The sequence below is a fragment of the Saccoglossus kowalevskii genome, chromosome 21, assembly GCF_978046115.1.
Source record: "Saccoglossus kowalevskii chromosome 21, keSacKowa6.1, whole genome shotgun sequence".
Lineage (NCBI taxonomy): Eukaryota > Metazoa > Hemichordata > Enteropneusta > Harrimaniidae > Saccoglossus > Saccoglossus kowalevskii.
This window is the reverse complement of record NC_140661.1, coordinates 20,071,606-20,092,245: the sequence shown is the minus strand read 5'-3', so window position 1 is coordinate 20,092,245 and position 20,640 is coordinate 20,071,606. Positions and strand designations below refer to the sequence as shown.

General features: G+C 36.7%; 1 protein-coding gene across 2 annotated transcripts; it reads left to right on the top strand.

Annotated features, from left to right (window-relative positions):
* The first annotated feature begins 661 nt into the window (after positions 1–661).
* On the top strand, positions 662–17,650 carry LOC100378775 (excitatory amino acid transporter). Of its 2 annotated transcripts, none has more exons than XM_002737513.4 (11): positions 662–1,122; positions 7,595–7,767; positions 9,349–9,460; positions 10,389–10,587; positions 10,920–10,962; positions 12,023–12,140; positions 14,107–14,233; positions 14,991–15,224; positions 15,401–15,592; positions 16,028–16,162; positions 16,463–17,650. In XM_002737513.4, the coding sequence occupies exons 2-11, from the start codon at positions 7,651–7,653 to the stop codon at positions 16,692–16,694; spliced, it is 1,509 nt and encodes a 502-aa protein (XP_002737559.1). In that variant the 5' UTR covers positions 662–1,122; positions 7,595–7,650; the 3' UTR covers positions 16,695–17,650. The 2 variants fall into 2 exon arrangements, with proteins under 2 accessions (XP_002737559.1, XP_085350944.1); XM_085494818.1 differs by lacking the exon at positions 662–1,122 and adding an exon at positions 1,359–1,536.
* The last annotated feature ends 2,990 nt before the right edge of the window (positions 17,651–20,640 follow it).

Sequence of the window (20,640 nt, the reverse complement as noted above, 5' to 3'; positions counted from 1 at the left end):
ATGAAATAATCAAATATGGAACATATGTAATAATAACAGACCCCAACACCCTCCCCGTGGCTTCCGTTGCATATGGAAGTTATTTTCACTCGAGATGCGGTGTATCCTGCGGCCGTAATTTTCCCGGGGGAGGGCAATACATAGAACTTGCCTAATGGGGAGGTGCCCCTGAAATCGGTCTCGTTTTTGGCATTTTAGGTATAAGTATCGGTCTTATTTCTGGTCAAAAAAGGTATAAATATCGGTAATATTTTTCCGATTTAGACCTCTAGGGAGATCAAAGAGAAGGCGAACTGTTGTTTCTCATTTAGCAACCTAAATATCCTGAACATTGTGTTATATAAGTGACAGGGGTGTTTCTATGGTCAAAATACATATTTTAATTCGGCTGTGTCATTGTTACTTTTACGAATTGACAGAATGGACGCATGCGCAAATAGCCGGGACACCAGAATGATCTGAGAAGTTGTCGCGGAAAACCGCTAATAGTGATTTTGGCAAAAAGGTGGCGTTTTACCGAAAATTATAAGACAAGATTGAATGCATTCAGGAAATGCTGACGTGATTCCTCCCTTCAGATATTTCTACCGAACACCGATCTATCAACAATTCTACTGGTATTAGGGCGATTTTTTTAAGTTTGTATAATTGTAAAGCAATATTTTGGCTCAGAATGAATGATTAAGCTGTATGGAATCATTTTATTTTTTTCTGCTTGATCCCATGTCTATTCAGTTTTCTCACCCTCGGAAAATAATGCCTTCCCCCCGGAAAACAATGCTTTCTTTCGTGAATGGTTGAACTCAAACTGACACGTGAAGCGTAAGTGACTGAGTCCGCTCGTCAAGGGTACAAGTAGTGCCTGATAATAGAAACTAAAAAAAGGAGTACACGATGCGTAGAATGAATGGAAATTTGCATAGTAGTTGACCTTTGACAATATGGGTTTGTTTATAGGCTGGGCAGGGCACACTTTCGTATGTTATACCAGTCTCTCTTATACGGAGTAAGCAGGACTGTGTCCTTCCATGGTGGAGTCGTAGCGAATTGTCGAGTAAATGAGTTGATCCAGACACAGCTTGCTGAGGACTGAACCTTGCGAACCGATTACGTAAAGGCAACGTGAGTATAATAGTTGTGCACTGATCATAGCACCTTGCAAATACTTCATGCGAGGCTTGGCTGAGTGGTTTATCGACAGCAGGTTGTTGTCGCTGTAATACGCCGTGGACGTCCATGGATACATGGATGCCTATAGCGATACACGTTATCTTGAGGCCGCTTTATTCACAGCCCTCGAGTGATGTAAACAATGACTAAGCAAAAATCAAAAACTATAAATAACGAGAGGTGGTGAGAAATTGTCGGTCGCTACATTCGTTCATGTTAAAACGTACAGTTTACTGTACAGCACGCTGTCGTTGAAACCTGGAATACTTAGTCGAAGTTTGGCGAAGAATTTGGTATCGCGGTCTACTCGACCGGGGAGGTTAATCCCGGAACTCGAATGCATTGCCATGAAAAGAATCAAATACGGTTGGTAGAAACTCCCGTTTTCATTGCTACAAAAATGGCGGACTGTTGATTTATGTCGAGACGATCTATTTCCTAGCCCGAACCCTCATAATATTCACCATGGTAATCATGGTCTACTCATTGGCTATTGGTCTGTTGACAATGTCATGTTCAATTTCAGCTGAATTACTGACACGATAGTTGATATTTATTTCTCTGCGTTGACATGGCAACGTGCGTTTAAGACTCGCCTGTAAACTGTGTATCCTGTCACTGTGTTTCGGCGCAGAATGCCTCTTTATCAGAGTCTACGGAATTTGTTGTCGTCAAAGGCGAAGCATGTATGTCGGTAATAACGTGCGTAGACGTGCACAGACAGTCCCCGTGGGTTAATCGTATAGCCCAGACCATTCATCTCAGTGTGTTTGTTTACCATTTTCAAGGACGCTTTTACGTTCATACTGTGGTTAGAGGGACTGTGTTAGTACAGTATCACAGTCCCTCTATCTGTGATGTTACGAATGAACAGTGACCATGTGTCTTTGCTCTGTAGCGCAGCCCACCCCTCGTGTAAAACAGTCGCACTTTATTTAAATTTGCATAATAATACGTCGACCTAATATCGCATGAAGCGTGTTTGCCTTCACAACTCCACACGTGTTATAATAATAATAATAATAATATTTTATTAGCCTTTGGAGCGGCAAACAAAGAGAAGAAAACAACCAAATCATACATATTTGAAAAAGGAAAGAAGAAAAATCACATTAAATTCAAACTTTCTTTTCTATACTTATACAATTGAGTAATAAATACTCTAACTTCCTTGGATACAATATTCCCCAAATTATTGTTGACTTTCCACAATATGTCGCTAAAAAGTACATTAAACTTAAAATTAATTCCTCCAGAAAGAAAGTTATTAATAAGTGTTGGGTCTACTTCAAGGTTTTGAACTTTGTACATGAAATCTCCATAAAATTTGTGTCTTAAATGATAAGTTGCTTTGCATAAAAATAGAAAATGATAAATATCTTCTTTGTCGTCATTACATAGCTTGCACATTCCATTCCCTTTATATTTGTCCCATGTTATTTTATTACCCTCTAAATCCAGTGAGTTAGATCTGACTTTAAAATACAGTGATATGCCATGATGATCGAGGGGATCATTTATATAGTTTTCTTTTTCCTTATTTCTTTTAACCCAACTGTAATGTTCCAGTGATTTCATATTAGATATTTGATCTGCAAACGTTTTTACTTCATTTTGTTCACTTATTTTATAAAAGCTTTTGAGCCAGTTTATATTGTTAGGTATGTTTAACCCATAGACATGGTCTAATCCGTTAGTTTCAAGTACTTTGTGCACATATGTTGGCCAATTCCAAGTAAGCTTACGGTTGTTTACATACGACTTGTGCAATTCTGTGAAAACAATTTTGGTCCATCTGGTGTTATTCATTTCTTGTAATCTGTTCAAATATTTAATTCGAAAAGTATCAAGGGTGTAGCTCAAATCAGCCCATCCTAAATCCCCTAATACAGCAGAGCAAGCAACATTTCTGTTGACTTTAAAAAGGAATTTGCCAAACTGATATTGCAGACTTTTTAACTTTTTTCTATCATCGTTATTTTCTAAAAACCATACACCACACCCATAGCTAATAGATGGTAAAATTATACTCTTCCACAATACATCACCATACTCAAACCTATTGTAACTATTGTGTTGATTGATGATGGCTTTACAATATGCTATTAATTTCATCCCCTTCTTGTAAATTTCAGTAAATTGTGCATGGTCCTTTATAGTTTTAGAAATAACTATTCCCAAGTATTTATATGTGTTAGTCTCTTCTAGTAACAGATTTCCTAATTTCCAGAGTGTGCCTTTTCTATGCAATTTTTTGCCAAAATACATTACTTGGGATTTGTTGCTGTTGTAACTTAATTTCCAATTCTCTGCAAATTTTGCTGCTATGTCTAACATATTTTGTAATTCATCTGCATTATTTGCGATGAGGACAACATCATCTGCCCAAAATAGTCCAGGAATTATCTTTTTACCTATTTCTACCCCTAATTTTGAATCCTGCAGCATTTTTGCAAATTCATTTATGTAAATTGAAAATAGTAAAGGACTTAACACACATCCTTGTTTGACCCCTTCTGTAGTTTCAAAATAATCCGTTTCTATGTCGTTAAAGTTAACTTTGTTAAAAACATTTTCATACATATCATTAATTATATTCCACAATGTTCCTCTAATTCCTGCATTCCACAGTGAAACCCGAAGTCCATCTCTCCAAACTCGATCAAAAGCTTTAGAAAAATCTAGGAAAGCAACATATGTAGAATTTTTTTAAGATTTTCGCTGAGACACAATACCTGAGTGTAAAGATATTGTCTTCACAGCGTCTGTCCTTTCTAAATCCACCCTGAATCTCACCTAATATGTTATTATCTTCCACAAATTGTTTTAATTTAGTTTCAATTATTTTAGCATAAACTTTTGATACTGTTGAGTTCAGAGTAATGCCTCTATAATTATTTAGATCTTTTTTATCACCTTTTTTATGGATTGGTTTTACAACTCCTTGTTTCCATTCGTCTGGGATTTTCTTATTATTCAAACATGATTGAAATAGAATTGTCAAAGACTGAACAAGCGATTCACCACCATTCATGATAAATTCATTGACTATGTCATCCGGGCCACACGCTTTTCCAGATTTGCAAAATTTTATCGCATTTGTGACATCATCTTGGTTTATTGTAATTGTGTGAATTTGTCTGATATTATTATTATCATCATTATTGCTGTTTATTTCATTTCTCCTAATTAATTTCAATTTCTCTAATATTTCCTTATGGAAATCTTTTTCATTTTCTTCTTCATGTAATGCTTATATAGTGTTTATATGAACGCCCGGTCGTGATGGCAGTCTCCTGACAGTTTATAAGGTCGTATTGTTGCAATTCCATTGACCCTGAACGTTCAAAGGGAACAAACTGATCAAATGTCAAATATATTAACTGTGAAAGGCGTCATTACATGTAATAATGACTATTAACCGTATTAACCGGTCAGGGTCCAGAACGAACTTTTTGTTTTGTTTTGTGGGGTCAGCAATAAAACACTTCATTCTCCCTGATGAGATGGTTCAAAGAAAATAAAATCCAGCGAATATTTTTTTTTTCTGGCGTTTGTTCGATCATTCACCTGCGTACTTGTACTGAACTACTAAACGCCGTGCATCTCTTTGAGGTTGATTGACACCGGTGCATGTGCACATGTACGACCCACTGACACAACAAATACATTTCAGTTTCGGTCAGAGTTCAAATGCGTATCCGTGGTTTGTTGTTGGGACGTGTTTACATGATTATATAACGAATTAAGAACGTTAATCAACAAGGGAAAAACAGTTTATGTGGGAGTACAGAACAGTTATGTACGTTGTGTTTTAAGTGTAAGTTGCTGTAAAACATTCTTTTTCGCGAGCATGTCTTTTTAGTGAATTTAGCCACAAGGAGTCCAGGAACTATAATCAACTGTACGCATTCCATATGAGCGGGGGTGGGTATCGGCTGGTATCTAGCGTAAGAAATAGACAAGGGATGAAGGCTCCAGTCAGCTCATGTTTTTAAACTGGAAAAAAACAGGTTGAAGAATATTAGTTGCTCTTTCAAATTTCGCCAAAGTCTTACCTATATTTTACCTATATCTGCAGAATAAATCAAGAAAACTGCACAACTTGACTCCATTTATGAATAATTAACGGTTGGCCCGAATGCACGACACAGTTGGAGTCGTGGCCTGTTTAGAATTTGTCAAGAACAAATCACAAGACTGGTTACGAACCAGCTGAGCGAGGCTAACAGAGTCGTAACCTCGGTGTGGGACGACCCTCCCGCTTTAAAACAAAATGTGTTCAGTTTGGAGGTTCTGCGTGAAGGTGGGCTCGTATCATATTACAAGACATGGTTATCTTTAGTAGCAGTTTCCCCGTTTTCACATCACATCTCAGACGGAGGATATTGTAACACTTCCGATGTATTCGCAACTATTGAGTTTCAGAAGTTTTGTGTAATTTGAAAACGCATCCATGCGATAAAATGAAACCCCCCGCACGTAGTTATTAACAATAACTTCATACTAATTAATCATACCTATTATTATTTTGAACAATGACAAATTCTTTTGGGAATTTCGCGGGGGTTATTTTCGACGCTTTCGTGCATTTGTGTTCTTACTAATTCCCCAATGGTCGCTCTCATCCGGGAGTTGACATTAACTCGCCAGTTGTAGAATGACTTATTTTTAGAGCATTACATATCAATGACACAATTGTCTTCCAGTGACGAGTAACACATCCCACTGTCACTTGTAGACTTACTGCAGACTGTAACAAGCTAATAATAGTAATGATTATTCACTCATTTGTATTACGTCGATATCCTGGCTAAGTGTGGTCGCACCGCCGGTACAAATTCGTTCAGAAACCACGATGAAAATAAATCATAAGTCATCCAAGCCTTATTTTGTGATTTATATTTCACTGGAAATGAATTCTTGTCACAGTTTTTAAAACAGCGTGGATTAGCATAACGCCCGATGCAAACAAGTGGCAATTTGTGAGTCCCGGTAGCATTGACGCATGGAAAAATTGTGATGCGGTCTTTTTGAACTTTGTGGCCGGCTGCCTGTTTTTCTTTGTGTGCTGCTAATGTTTTGTCTGGCAAAGCACGCCGAAAAAAAACACTCTCATCGGCGTTGTACAATTGTTCGAGTTCATAATTTCCTTCTTGTATTATGACCTGCAGTTTCTGACGATATTCTTCGACAACACCGTCATCTACAGACATCGTTTCACCTTGGACACTGAGTTGTCTAATGCCATGCCGATCTTTGAATCGTTGCAACCATCCACTTGATACGGTGTGATCTGACGGGGGTAGCGTTTCATCGGCATGGATTCGCTCGTGCAAACTTGTAGCTTTTTCTTGTAGCATCTGACCAGAGATCGGAATTCTCTTCTCACGCTGTTGTGAAAACCACAAAAACACAGCTTGGTCGAGTTGTTCGTCTCTTGCCGGTTACATAGACTTTCATTTTAGAGCACTCGCTGTATCACTGTGGCTTATAAATTTCTCGATCATTGGCCGTGCTTTTTTAATGTCCGAAACAGTTGCTCGTCCGATGTTGTATTCTTGTGCCAGCTTTGCTGCTTTCTCTCCTTTATCTAGTCGTTGTAGAATCTCCTTCTTCTGCTCGATGGTTAGTGGTGTACGTTTTCTTATCATAGATGACATGGTAAAATAGCGTAGAATAGCGTAGGTATAAGCGTAGATCGTACTCGTGACAAAGTCGTTGAGTGAATGATGATATTCCAGAAAATGTTCTCGTTTTAAATCATTGTGTACGTCAATCATTTTTACCTGTGAATTATTTTATTCACGCTGAGCAAAGGAACCGACTGTGATCAAATGACTGTCCGACACGGACGTGCTAAATACGCGATGATCGAGCGTGCGTCGGTAACACCACTTTCATGGTAAACAAAGACGTAACTTAGCAAGTACGTCAAAACAAAGAGGTGACAAGAACCCCATTCTTCAACTCTTTTGTTAACAAACAACGGAGATAAAAAATGCGGACCTGTTCTGTAAATAAATTTCATATGGGCATGGAAGGTTAGTACCTTCCATGATATGGGACTTTGGAAACATGTTCGGATAATCCGTAATTCGGATAATCGAGGTTTGACTGTATCTACAACATCAAATCCGTAAGCGTTCTTCATTTCAAAAGAATATATAATAATGTCCGGTGTTTGTACTCTACTCACGCTTTAAATTATAATGTCATTTTTTTTTATTTAATGAATGAACATCAAAATGTGCATACTCGTATACCAACAGCTTCCTGATTGGCTGCTACCAGTAGAGCGTTAAGTTGTGTCATTATCACGAGTCGTCTGTCGACCAATTGGAGTCGAGCAATATTACCTGTATATATTATATGCGTCCTCAGTTCCGGTCGAGACTAACTATAAACACATTCGTTTCTACAGATACATTCAAATTACCTGAGAATCAACGACGTCGTCACCACACTAGCAATAACAAGATGGTCAAGGTAGAGTGTTCGAAGAGCTGTTGGGCCGAGTGGGCGATCAATAACTTGTTGCTCATACTGACTATGATCGGCGTCGCCGTGGGCTTCATATTAGCTTTCACGGTCGCGGTAAGTGTTTTTTTTTTCGGTATTACTGTGACTCTTACGGGACAAACTGTGTACAACACTTAATTATATATCTCTTTCCAATGCATGCTAAAAAGGCGACAGGATTATTCGGAATACTGTAAAAAAAAAAGCTGGAATGTTTTTTTCGCTATTTTTGCAGAATGCCAGTGGATGTTTCATTGAAAATAAAATCCAGTGAAATGTGCCTTTTTTCCTGTATTTTACATTCAAATTTTCAACAATCAGTGAAAATAAATTCCATACAAAACATCTTTTAAAAAAATTTCAGTGAAAATTAAAAAGCTAAAAGTAGTATTTTAGTACAGAAAAGAGATGAGACGGACAAGGGAGGTTGAAATCATTTCCTGGAGCTTACTGCTTACTCGGTAGTTTAAATCCGTGTACATCCTACCCAACCTTCCAAACACGCGGTATTAGGTTTGGGAGACGACTGTTTTGCACAGTCACAAGCACATGTCTTGGGTAGATTGGGCTCCGCTCGAGAGCTGTGGCAGGCAGTCCATCTAAGAGGGCAACTATGAGCTCAAAAGATTCTGCGCACATCGCACATCGTGAAGCCAAGCCAAAGATTAAGAGAGAACATTTCGTTGAAAGTCACCCTTTAATGTCATAAGAATTTAGAATTGTAAAATAATGAGAATTTCTTTGATCTAAAGGCAGGAAGAGACATATTAGCAGGCCTTCTCCGACCAAACCTATTAATTTCGAGTTTTATTGATTTTTTTGTCAACGAAGAGTCATGCACCACCGTTTATGAGCATGTCCATTATAAAAGTAAAAACCAATTATTAGAATGAAATTAAATTTCAAATTTATCTAGGTGGGATACAATCAAATTTAATTAATTTGAATGAAATAGTTAAGAAATTACATTATAATATCACTAATTACTGACATAGTGAACTCCCTAGAATAACGTTGTTATGTACGACGTGCTTTAGGTAATACACGTGTTTATATATATATAGCATTACTCGATGTGCAAATAACTGACAGTATCTCCTAGCGCGCCAATAAAATTTGAACAGTCTCAAAACTGAAAATATGATTTTGATTTTCGTCGTTCATGTCAAAATTCTATTGTGGAAAACTAAATGTCACCACCGTAGGAAATAACTTAAAGAATCACAGCTAAAATCTAAATTGTGATTACTTACCAATTCGTGATAATGAAATTACGCCAAAAACCAAAATGTTAGAATCCAAAAAATTAGAAATTCACTTGGCCGTCATTATTCACGGACCTTTTTGGCATAATATATATGATCCAAACTTTTAAATGTAAACGTGGATTCTTTTTTTTAATAAAAAAATATTGAATTTACGCCGAGACGTTACAACGTACTGCCGTTATGAATTAATTATTTTTTACGAGTATACTTTGATTAATGCTGAATAATTATAACTTTATTGCATCGATCCAATCCTTTAATTGGTAGAACGTGTTCTCTTTGGTCATATTTACAGAATGCATTTTCTGAATCGTGGCATCAGAATAAACACTAAACATAGACTGCATATACTGAGCTAAAGTTACTAAAATTACCCTTTCCTTTATAGCCTTTGAATCCATCTCTTGATGCTATTATATGGATAGGTATGGCTGGTGAGCTGTTTCTACGAGGTCTACAACTTTTAATCATTCCGTTAATTGTTTCCAGTGTAATAACAGGTAATTTGCTTAATTTACTATATATATTGGTTGTCGTGTTTTATTCGTGTGACTCGATCCGTGTCACTCAAAATTTTCATTCATCCAAGCAGTTAGTTTGCATATATTTTAATTACAATCCAGATAATTTAGAACAATTAATGGCTGGATCGCCTTCAATCAATTATACACATGTTGAATTTTGTATACGTCATTTACCATGATCCATACATGAATTCAAATCAATAGACTACGATTCATTCATTTTAACTAACGAGGCATGTATCTTATTGGATTGTCGCTCACACTTTTTTGAATGACTAATAATGGAAAACACGGGGAGTCATCACCTCCGCGTGCGTCAGATGGCCATAGCGGGCCATAGCGTGTCATTGTTTTACAAACAAGCGTCTACCCATGAGCCTTTGCGTTCTCAGCGTGTGTTGTTATCATCGCTTGGGACTCAATTTAAGTGCGTGCGCAGGTGACCACCCTCTCGCTTTAATACAAAGTGTATTTCCCTTTTCAATGCATGTCTTCACTAAAACCCATTTCCATATAGAGTTGTGAATCTCAAAGAAGCCAACGAGTGATCTGCTTCTGGTGAACATAAAGACATCATCGCATCCATGATGTAATCACCAATCAACTTCATTTCATCGATTATGCACGCATCATTGCACGATTGCGTCAAGGGAAATTTAACATAAATGGCCTTTCCATCAAAATGTTTGTTTACACGCATTTATACCTCGCACTAAAAATCGACCACATTTCAGTGCAGTGCCATAGAAACCAAGGCTCTTGAAACACGTTTGTCGCTATTTACTATTCTCGGTAAAAATGTCCGCCTGTCAGTCATCACCTGTGAAAAAAGGCCAAAAACTTTCAGAAAACGCCCCGAGAAAGGAGTGCTTTATTTCATGACATCCTCATCGTTACATTTCAGCCGTTGGTTCTATTAACCTTGGTACCAGTGGAAGAATGTGTGCTGTCACCTTTACATACATATTTGCCGCCATGGTGGTTGCCGTGGCAACAGGATTGATAATGACCGTTATCATTCAACCGGGAAAGACAGAAGGTGGTACTTCTGATATAGAAGTTGCCAAGTACCAAACGCAGGATACATTTGCCGATCTGTTAAGGTAAAACACATATAATTGTTTGCTGCTCACGAAACTTTTATTTCACTGGTTAAGGTGGAACCTATTGTATGTAATGAAAACTATTAACAAACTGGAAACACTCATATTATGTCATTTTTAAATGCTATAACAGTATTAGGATTTCCATGACAAGGAACACTTTCATTTTCGGTTCCCATCGCATATCTTCAATTCAGGCTGAACCTCAGAACTTTGTGTTGAATTGTTATAATTAAGTCGTAAACAACTTAGTGTAATATCGGTGTTGGTTTTGAAATCATATAAATGTATTTCTTCTTTTGGTATCAATTTTTATTTTTCGTTTTTGGCAGGAACCTCGTCCCGGACAACATCGTCGCCGCATGTATTCAAACGGTAATTATTCTACTTTACTTTACCCATGAGCACTCGGTGCAATCCCAGAATTGAACGGTTAAACTCATAAATTTAAAAACCCAGAATTTATTCATTTTGCAATAAATTGTACTCCAAGGAAATATAAAGGTATTGACCTTCGAGAAATTGATCGTTGTATTTTAGTGGAAAGTCGCCATTTTGACACTATTATAACACTTTTACCACAGGTTCTTATGGCAGAAATATTATGCAATATCTCAAAATCTAGCCTGATGACATCATAAAAATCATATATTGTTAATGATGGAGTACCTTCTGTTGTTCTGAATTATTAAAAAAATCGGGGTTTTAAAAAGTGTCAAAAAATCCATTTTTTCTTTAACATCATGTCCTATGCAATAGTTCTAAAAATAGCAATTTTTAAGAAATATTGGAACACGTTTCTCAAAAAGCATAACTGTAACACAAAACATAATGCTATTTCATTATACCATGGAACATTAGCTTCATGATTGTACATAATAAACGAATGAACATTGTCATGCAATTTATGGCCAATTTAGACTAGGCTTCTACCTTAAGTGTAAATCACATTTGTCTGCTATTCTTCGAATTGAAGAGATCACACCCAGGATGACAGGATGTGCTAAGATTAGATAACCCGAAATAAGAATGAATTGAATGTGATTAAATATACCCTGTTATTATTGAAACACACATTAAATATGCAGTCAGTTGAGAATATTCCTAGATCCCTTAGGGTCATGTATAACTATTTAATGATCTAAATGTGCGCGAATTCTGGTTAACACGTATTGCACATTTAATTTGTATTGATTCCAATGGGTCTTAATTCACGAAGATTCGCATCCGTTCCGAATTACTGTGATCTATGGCCAGTGGTAGCGAATCCGTAGATACTTTTGATAATTAGCACATATGCCATTAAATATTTCACATAATTGCCCCCAGACACCATTAAGCCGAATAATCAAAGAGTGCAACTTTAACTTTTGTTGAACGAGGCAGATTTATGGCTCCCCTAGCTAAACGAAAATATAAATATTTCTCATTGCAGGCTTACACAGAGTACGAGACTGATGACGTGATTGTATCAGGTGTCAACGGTACAAATGTAACAAAAACTGTCGTCGTTGGAAAGTCTGTCGGTATGACTAGCGGCACCAACATGTTAGGTAACGTTAACTTTATGTCTCTGTACAAAATTTAGAGATATGGAAATAAATTATTGCCAGTGAAGGCATAGTGTAAAATGCTTTGAAACTAATATCTTTATTTCGTACTGTGGCCATTGGCCTTATGTACAGATACAAATAAATACATAATAAATTAGATTGGAATGGTCGCTGAAACAAGTAAAGAAAACTATAAAATATAAATTTACCAAGGTTTAACTGTATATATGGGGTTTGATTCTGAAATAATGAAATAAACTTTATCTCTGTAGGTGGGGAGTAGTAATACTGTGCAATAAACTTCAACCTTAGGGAGTTATATTTGGGACAAACTAATGTAAAGTGATATTCGTCCTCAATTACATTACAGCCAAAAGGACACAACCTCTGGTTACGTGGAGTACCACTGGCCCTACCCTTTTCAATTTGTAGTACATGGGACGAGATCCTTAATCTACATAAAGCATTTCTGTATATTGCATAAGACTGACCAATATTTGTAAGATATTTCTCACATGTTAATTCATGTTTCACCTTACAATAAGTTACTAGTTTGAGACTTCTATTAATTTCAGAGCTCCAATCTTGTCTGGAAATATCAAAGCACCTCTGTTTAAATAGTTCCAGGAATACAATCCAAATATGTCCAAAACCATATTTATAGAGAAGATTTTTAACTGTCAAAGCCCAGCAGATAGTACCTGCTCCTGCCATATTAAGTTGAAATTTATACGATTCTTTTAAAATATGTGGAGAAACATCACGTAATAGTTTTAACCAAAAACGAATAATTTCAACATTTACATACACTCTAAGATAATGCCGACCCAATTCTCCCCTAACAGCGGAATTAGTGGCAACCAAACTAACACTTAGTAAAAATTTGCAAAATTTATTGTGTACTCTCTCCACATCATTAATATCAGAATGTGTGCCCCAAATAGGACTACCGTAGAGGAGAATTGGGAGGATTTTACAATCAAATATACGAAAAGCAACATCAGGCGGCACACCACCCAGATTCTGTAACTTTTTTTTCCAAACAAAAAAGTGCTTTACTAGCCTGTTGAGAAACATATTTTTGTGCCTGGTACCACTTTCCAGAACTGGAAAGTATAACCCCCAAATAATTATATTTTGAAACAGTTTCAATGCTTTTACCCTTCCAAAACCATTTTTCACTGTTTTTTAAACGACCCCCTTTCCGAAAAACAATAATTTTAGTTTTCTTAAGGTTCACTGTAAGTCTCCACTTTGAACAATAGTCTGCCAAATTATTCAATAATCGTTGTAAACGAACAGGTATACTACTAAACAGAGCCAGGTCATCTGCATACAATAGGTAACACAATTTCAAAGCACATAGGTAAACTACAGTTTCATGACCTCGTTGAAAAGCCCCATGAAGATCATTAATGTAGAAACAAAATAAAAGAGGTGAAATCACAGAGCCCTGTTGCAAACCCATACTAATATTAAAGTAGTTAGTTACCCCCCAGGGAGTTTTCACAGCTGCCTTTACATGCTGGTACATTGAATATAAGGAATTAAATAATTTGCCTTTGAGACCGGTCTTCGATAATTTGTAAAACAATGAGCAATGATGTACCCTATCGAAGGCCTTCTCATAGTCCACAAATGCACAATAGAAACTACCTTTTAACTGAAAGACATATTTTTCCACAAGAGTACGTAAAATGCTTTGAAACTAATATCATTTTTAAAGCGGAAGGGTCGCCATCTGCACACCCGTCCCAAGCGACGATAACAACACACCCAAAAAACGCAAAGGTAGACGCTTGTTTGTACAATGATACGCTCGGACCATCTGACGCATGCGCAGGTGACGACTCCTCCGCTTTAAATATCTACCTATGTTTTTTTATTTATTTTATTACCTCTTGTAATATCGATCATACGGAAATAACACCAGTAATCATGTTATTTTCAATATTTCTCACTTCAGGTTTAGTGGTTTTTTGCATATCGTTGGGTCTAGCTATGAGTACCGACAGAACATCTACCAAGCCTTTATTGGATCTTATGATGGCGTTAAGAGTAGGGGTCTTCAAAATGTTCAATGTTTACATTTGGTAAGTTTGCCAACATCCCCACCGTAGACATCAAATATCTTTCAAATTGTATTGTTCAAATACTATTTATAATTGAAAATTGGCATTTTTACGTGTTACATCCTTAACAATCCAGAAATATCAAAAACAACCTGTATAATTGCGGTGTCGCAATCAACAATGAATTTCGGCACAGTAGGCCAACGAAGTTGTTTTGGTTTAGTCGATGATCTGTGAAACTACCTAAATCCTAAAATACATGTAAATTTAAACATACACAAGAACTCATCTTTCACAATCACACACTCAGTGAAAATAAATAATGCAAAATAATAATAATGTGATAATAAAGGATTTTCGTGCACGTGACATTCTGAGTTTAAATATCATGTGGTATTTTTGTCAGACTATGTCATACAAATTTCCTAGTTGTCTCTTTCGCAGCCATACTGCATGACGAGTGTGATTTGAAACAGCACAAAATCCAACAACAAATATCTTCCTTTGACTTACTCGTATAAAAGTTACCGCGCGTGTCGAACGAGATGCTGACGTCACAGGCAGACAGAATGATGTCGCAATTTTCAGGATTATGTGGTAAATCAAACATTCACCTGCCAAGCTGCAAGTTTAGTAGATATTGTGAGGACTATAGTATTTCGGTGCTTATAACTCGGCTAGCTTGAACGAGGATTGACGATATGGCGAAATCAACTTGACAATGCGTTTATGCACGAAAATGTTGTAATATACTAGTAGTTTATTTGTTTTCTGTCAGGACGTTACCTGTAGGGACTGCAAGTCTCATCGCCTCGTCTTTGTTGAGAGTTGATGATATGTACGGAATCTGGCAAAGTTTGGGTAAATTCGCCGCCGCTGTGATCGTTTCCTTGGCAATATACGAGTTTATATGGATGCCGTTGGGCTATTTTGCCAGCACGAGAAAGAACCCATTTATTGTATACTATCGCATTGGTCGGGCTTTATTCACGGCACTGGTCTCAAAAAGCAGGTATGCCTATCTTTTTTTTATATATATAAAAAAGTTGATGTTTGGAGAAAGTTGTTTAGTTCAAGTCAACCTTTTTATCGCAAATTTGTATTTAATTTGGGCAAACAAAATTTCTCGCGAAATCCCGACAACAAATCCACGTGATTCGTAGTAACTATCGTCTGCTCCTCTTTCAGTGCTGCCACTTTACCAGTGCTGTTCAAATGTTGCGAGTATGGCCTTAAATTTCATAACAAAGTCTGCAGCTTTGCGTTGCCGATTACTATGTTCAAAGGAGATGGTTCGGCACTGTTTATAATATGCAGTGTACTGTGGTTAGGCCAACGAGCTGGAATGGATATGGGGGCTGATCAGATTGCACTTGCAGGGTGAGTTTTATTGAAATCCCACTTAATGTCGTTTTCGAGAAATATAAAATTGTCTGTGCCATTTGAAGTATATAGCGGCAATCGTCATCACCACTCTTTAGTTATGCTGATGACACAAACCTTCTTCATCTTACCTATCAGCATATGTCGTCATACTACAAACGAACTAGAACAAAAGTGGCAGAACAGTTTCCATCAAGTTTGTTTAATCAGCTTTTGGGAGTTACATAGCCTAAATTGGTTACATATGTCTATGAATATTACAACAACGATTTTATGCCACAAATATGACCAAAAAATAGCCGAATTGCCGCACACGAGCATATAAGCATTACATTGAAACGTCCGCCAATGCCGTTCATAAAAAGGAAAGGTTAGTTGGTAGAATGATTTTCTATGAGGGCGCACTTCAATTTTCTCTCTATATTTTTCTAGCATACTGACTGTGATTTTGACATTCTGTTTACCTGCTGTGCCGAGTGCTAGCTTGGTTGGTATTGTTCTTATATGTAATTCTACTGGCATTCCGTCAGAGGAAGTCGGTCTTCTAATATCCATGGAGTGGCTTTTGTGAGTAAATATTCCTTTATCACTATTGCGTAATTTTAGTTTGCTACTATATCAGCATAGCACTTTCGTGGCAATATGGTTTCTTAAAACAACGAACTGCAGGAATGCGCATGTGTTTTGAATTATTGGTACGTACTATTAATGCGTGTATACAAGCACACATTTGTCATGGTCCATATTGCATTTTGAGTACAAATGTACATTGTAACTAATATGCAAATTATTTCTAATTATTTATGCTAATTTATAAAAATTCGTAAAATGGAATGTGTATGTGAATGTTGATTCTTATTGTTCCAGGGATGCTTTACGGACCTGTGTGAACGTCTCTAGTCATGGCATCTGCACAGGAATCGTCAATCACTTCATGCGTAATTCTTCCTTTGGAGACGATGACGATGACAATGACAATGACAACATATCAGCTGAATCCGGGGAATACACAGTGAAAGTAGTGCAACCGAATTCAGATGATGTCCAAAGACCAGAGTTGTACAAGTTGGTAGATCAGAACGGACAAACAGACGGATAAACATCATGTGACATTGGGGATGTTGATCAACAAAGTACTGACTTTAAAAAAAAATATTTCATGAAGCGATATTTTATAGTTTTTAAATATTAATTAATTAACCCTATTTTGACATCGCGACTGATATAGCTCCACCACTAGAAAACATGGTCACAGTAAACGTAGATTCAACATTTGTTGCGAAGTTTTTGTATCACTATACGGCACCTTAGCCGTCAAGGAGCAGTGTACGGGTAGCCATTGCAGGTTCCTTCGTAAATGCCTGTGGAAACGCTGATTTATTTATCTAAACTTAAAATCCTCAAAATAAATTTCTTGATTATTCAATGATTTTAGGTTACGGTTTTTTTGTTGTTGATGTAATAATCCTATATTGTTGGTAAATCTTTTCTCAGGAAAAAACAATTCTGAAAAGTTGAATTCGACTTTCCTTCATTCAATGAAAACATAGCTGATGATATGTACTCTAATTATAGAATATGGCAACACACAAAACAATTAATAGTTGAAAGATAAAAGGTTTGGTAGTAACTTTCTTCGGCCAAACACATTATTTATGAGACAAATAGAGTTAGGAACCGCTGAAATATGATTTAACAACTGTACACAAGCCGTGGTGTTCGCTAATAATGTAAAATGTTCCGGCGTCCACAAATTGTGTATTTGTGGCGCCCTCTATCGGATGCCATGTACTACGTGTTTCCGCTGTAGACAATCTATTTTCATCAGATATTAAACCAGTGAATAACGAAATAAATATTTTCGGGAATAGTTTTTTTGTTTTTAACATCTGGATATACTTCTAAGAAGTAACCATTGACATAAATAACCACAACTGTGTCCTTTTGTGTACGTACAAATCAATCTAAATGTGTGTGTATAAGTCGAACGAAGTTATTTTTTTGTAAAAATATTCGTTTTTGTTTCTTGTTAATTAAAATTGAGTTGTCATTGCTTGTCTTGTTTCGCTGTGTCGTTGCACTGAACTGATGTTTAAGAACACAGTTGAACCGATGCCCTTCACACAAGTTGTGCCTGTGCAATGCCCACCCACACGCTTCCCATTTTAGATCTGTGTCCCACTGAAATAGGCAATTATTGATTTTTTTGCTGAAAATGATTACTCGTATCCAAGTAAATTTGAGATATTTCCCGTGCTGTAGCCACGCCCACCTATCCTGAAACGGTCGACTGTTTCCGGATTTCCGACTCTCGCCGAAAGTGCGCCACCAAATGCAAAAATATGAGAGGAAGCCATACCTCTGGGCCGTACTTTTATATCACTGTGTCATTCAATGTACAACTGTACTTTTAAACGATATACATTTTTTAATCGGCGTTTCTTTTGTCTATTTTATTTTATTTTTGAGAGAGCGAATTTTTAGAAATTGTTTTCACAACAAACTTTTTGTGTTGTGGGCGGTTGCAGTAATGCGTGTAGTCATAGTGTAAGTACTAGTATTTCCACGTTTCCAATCGATCCGAAGGTGCGAAATCGGTGGACGAAAGCCGTGAAAATAACGGGAAAAGGTTGGGTGGACTAACAGCGTCATATGCAGTGTCCACTTCATCTCAGATTCTTTTTTTTTTTGAAAAACTGTCCTTGTCCATGACAAAACAGCTAGGTTTTAACGAGAAACGCCGACAATACAAAACGTTTTCGAAAAAATAGATTCCGTACCAGCCCATGATCACTGAGACGAATTTTAGAAGGGAGAGAGACGTAGAGTACGTGTTTCAAATGATTTGATTTTATTTGCGATCCTGATTATCGCTTTATAGAGACCACCCGTGTTATGTAAAAGGTAGCAGTAATTTTGATAATGACTCGAAAACGAAGCGTCGGACAAACAGGAAATTACGCAGCCCTCAGGCTGTTTTCATTTTCGCAGGCTAAAAGTGTTGCCTTTACTTGCAGCTTGATCGGCGTAATAATTTACGGAATAAGAATCAGAGCTTGAGCTGTCAATGTATTTTTTTAATATGATGTCATAATCATGAAAATCACGCTAAATCCACTCTGAATTTGTCTGTATGTGAGTCGTTCTCAATTATTTTTGTTATCCAATTAAACGCCGCCATTCACGCACTTGTCCCCCTCATGACCCGACGCAATCACCCATTACAACGCGGCAGTCATTTATTTAGTAACTGTGTTTTGTCGTTTTTTTTTTTAAATTATTTCTCTATTTTATAAATTAATAGTGTCTCGTAACCTGCTAAATAACAAGACGATTCAGCCGTCAAATTTGATTTTGTCCAATGCCGGAGTCCAGCGACAGTGTACAAACGTGCTCCGGTGACGGTGACGACCACGGTGACTAGCTACACCAGACCGGACATATTTCGCATCTGACTCAACCCCATGCAACAAACTTGATACTATGTGTTCATTATGGTCCATTCTTCCTCGGACGAACAAGTACATAAGTGGCAATTTAGTCAAAGACGAGAAAACAGCACAAGAAATTTGCCTTATTTACACGTATCGGCAATGCAAGCTGCCCAGCGACTTCCCCTTCTGACGTCACAAGGGGAATTCCTGTATGCAAATGAGAAGCTAATGAGGAGCCTCGTTTTAAAATACACAAAAATAAAGTTTCCGTAGACTGAGTTGAAAACACATTTTTTCACTTAAAAAAAATATTTATGCTTAGAAACATAAAAAATAATAATATTTATGTATCAATGGATAATTTTAGGCGTGAAAATAGCAGCCATTTCACAGGCACTTTAAAACTATATGGCTCCAGACTATGCTTACGTGCCGGTATGCCCATAGTATATTATTGAGATTTGACACAAAAAAACTAATTTTTTTAAATTTCCGAATATTTTAAAATTGTCCCATGTACTTTTCGCTCTGGCTTGCACCGCCATGGTATTTTAAGACTCTTCCAAAATCACCGTAATTGCCGATTTTCCCGAACCTATACACATTTGTTATTTACTGAATACCTGTAGGAAAATAAAATAATCGAATAAATATCGAAATCTTCAAATAAAATGTAATTTCAGGTGAATTATAAAGAGTATTCAAGTATCGTGAATTGAGGTTAAAACACTGCGATAAAGACATTCCGTTTTTGACATTGTGAAATTCTTTCCTTTTTTGGGGAGAAAACTCCGAAAAAATGATTTTGACATGATAATTCACAAATTTATATTAAGAATAATTCATTACGAAATGCACCTATGCATCCATAAATAATTTTCATAATTACTGATTACACAAGAATATTACAGAAAAAAAGATAATTTGCTATATAGTCTATATTTTCGTGTTTATGTAAACACTATACGTTCATTAATCTTCATATTTGCACTCACAAAGACTGAATATAGAGTGAATCACTCTTAGGAGTAATGTGGTAACTATGGTAACTATACGAATGCACCAAACACAGCATAAAACACAGAACTACATAAGAACATAGTGGCAGGTTCAGTATAAAACTACAAGAAATGTTCGAATTAATATAATTATTAACAATAATTATTAATGAAATATCGTGTAAAACCACCAGCACCTATATCAGCGATGTATTTGTGGTGCTCAGCCATGATCTCAAAAGTTCAATTTGCTTACATAGACCAATCAGATTGCCGGGATTTGTATGGTTACGTAACATATTATGTATATATAGACACACATTATATATATATAAATTGGTGTATTATGGGATAGATGTGGTTATACCACAATTATGACACACGGATTGTATTAGGGTCGGACCGATTAACACGGGACCTCGAGCATATATTATATCGCTACAATATGGGATCACAGAACGCAAATCAGATCAAAGAAAGCTTAGAAAGAACGCCCATGTGCTGAGAGTATTAGAAACACATTCAAAATAATTCGATGGAAAAGCTGAAAACTAATTATGCAAATCAGAAAATTAATATAAACAGATTTGAGTGTAAAACTAATGAGGTCTGC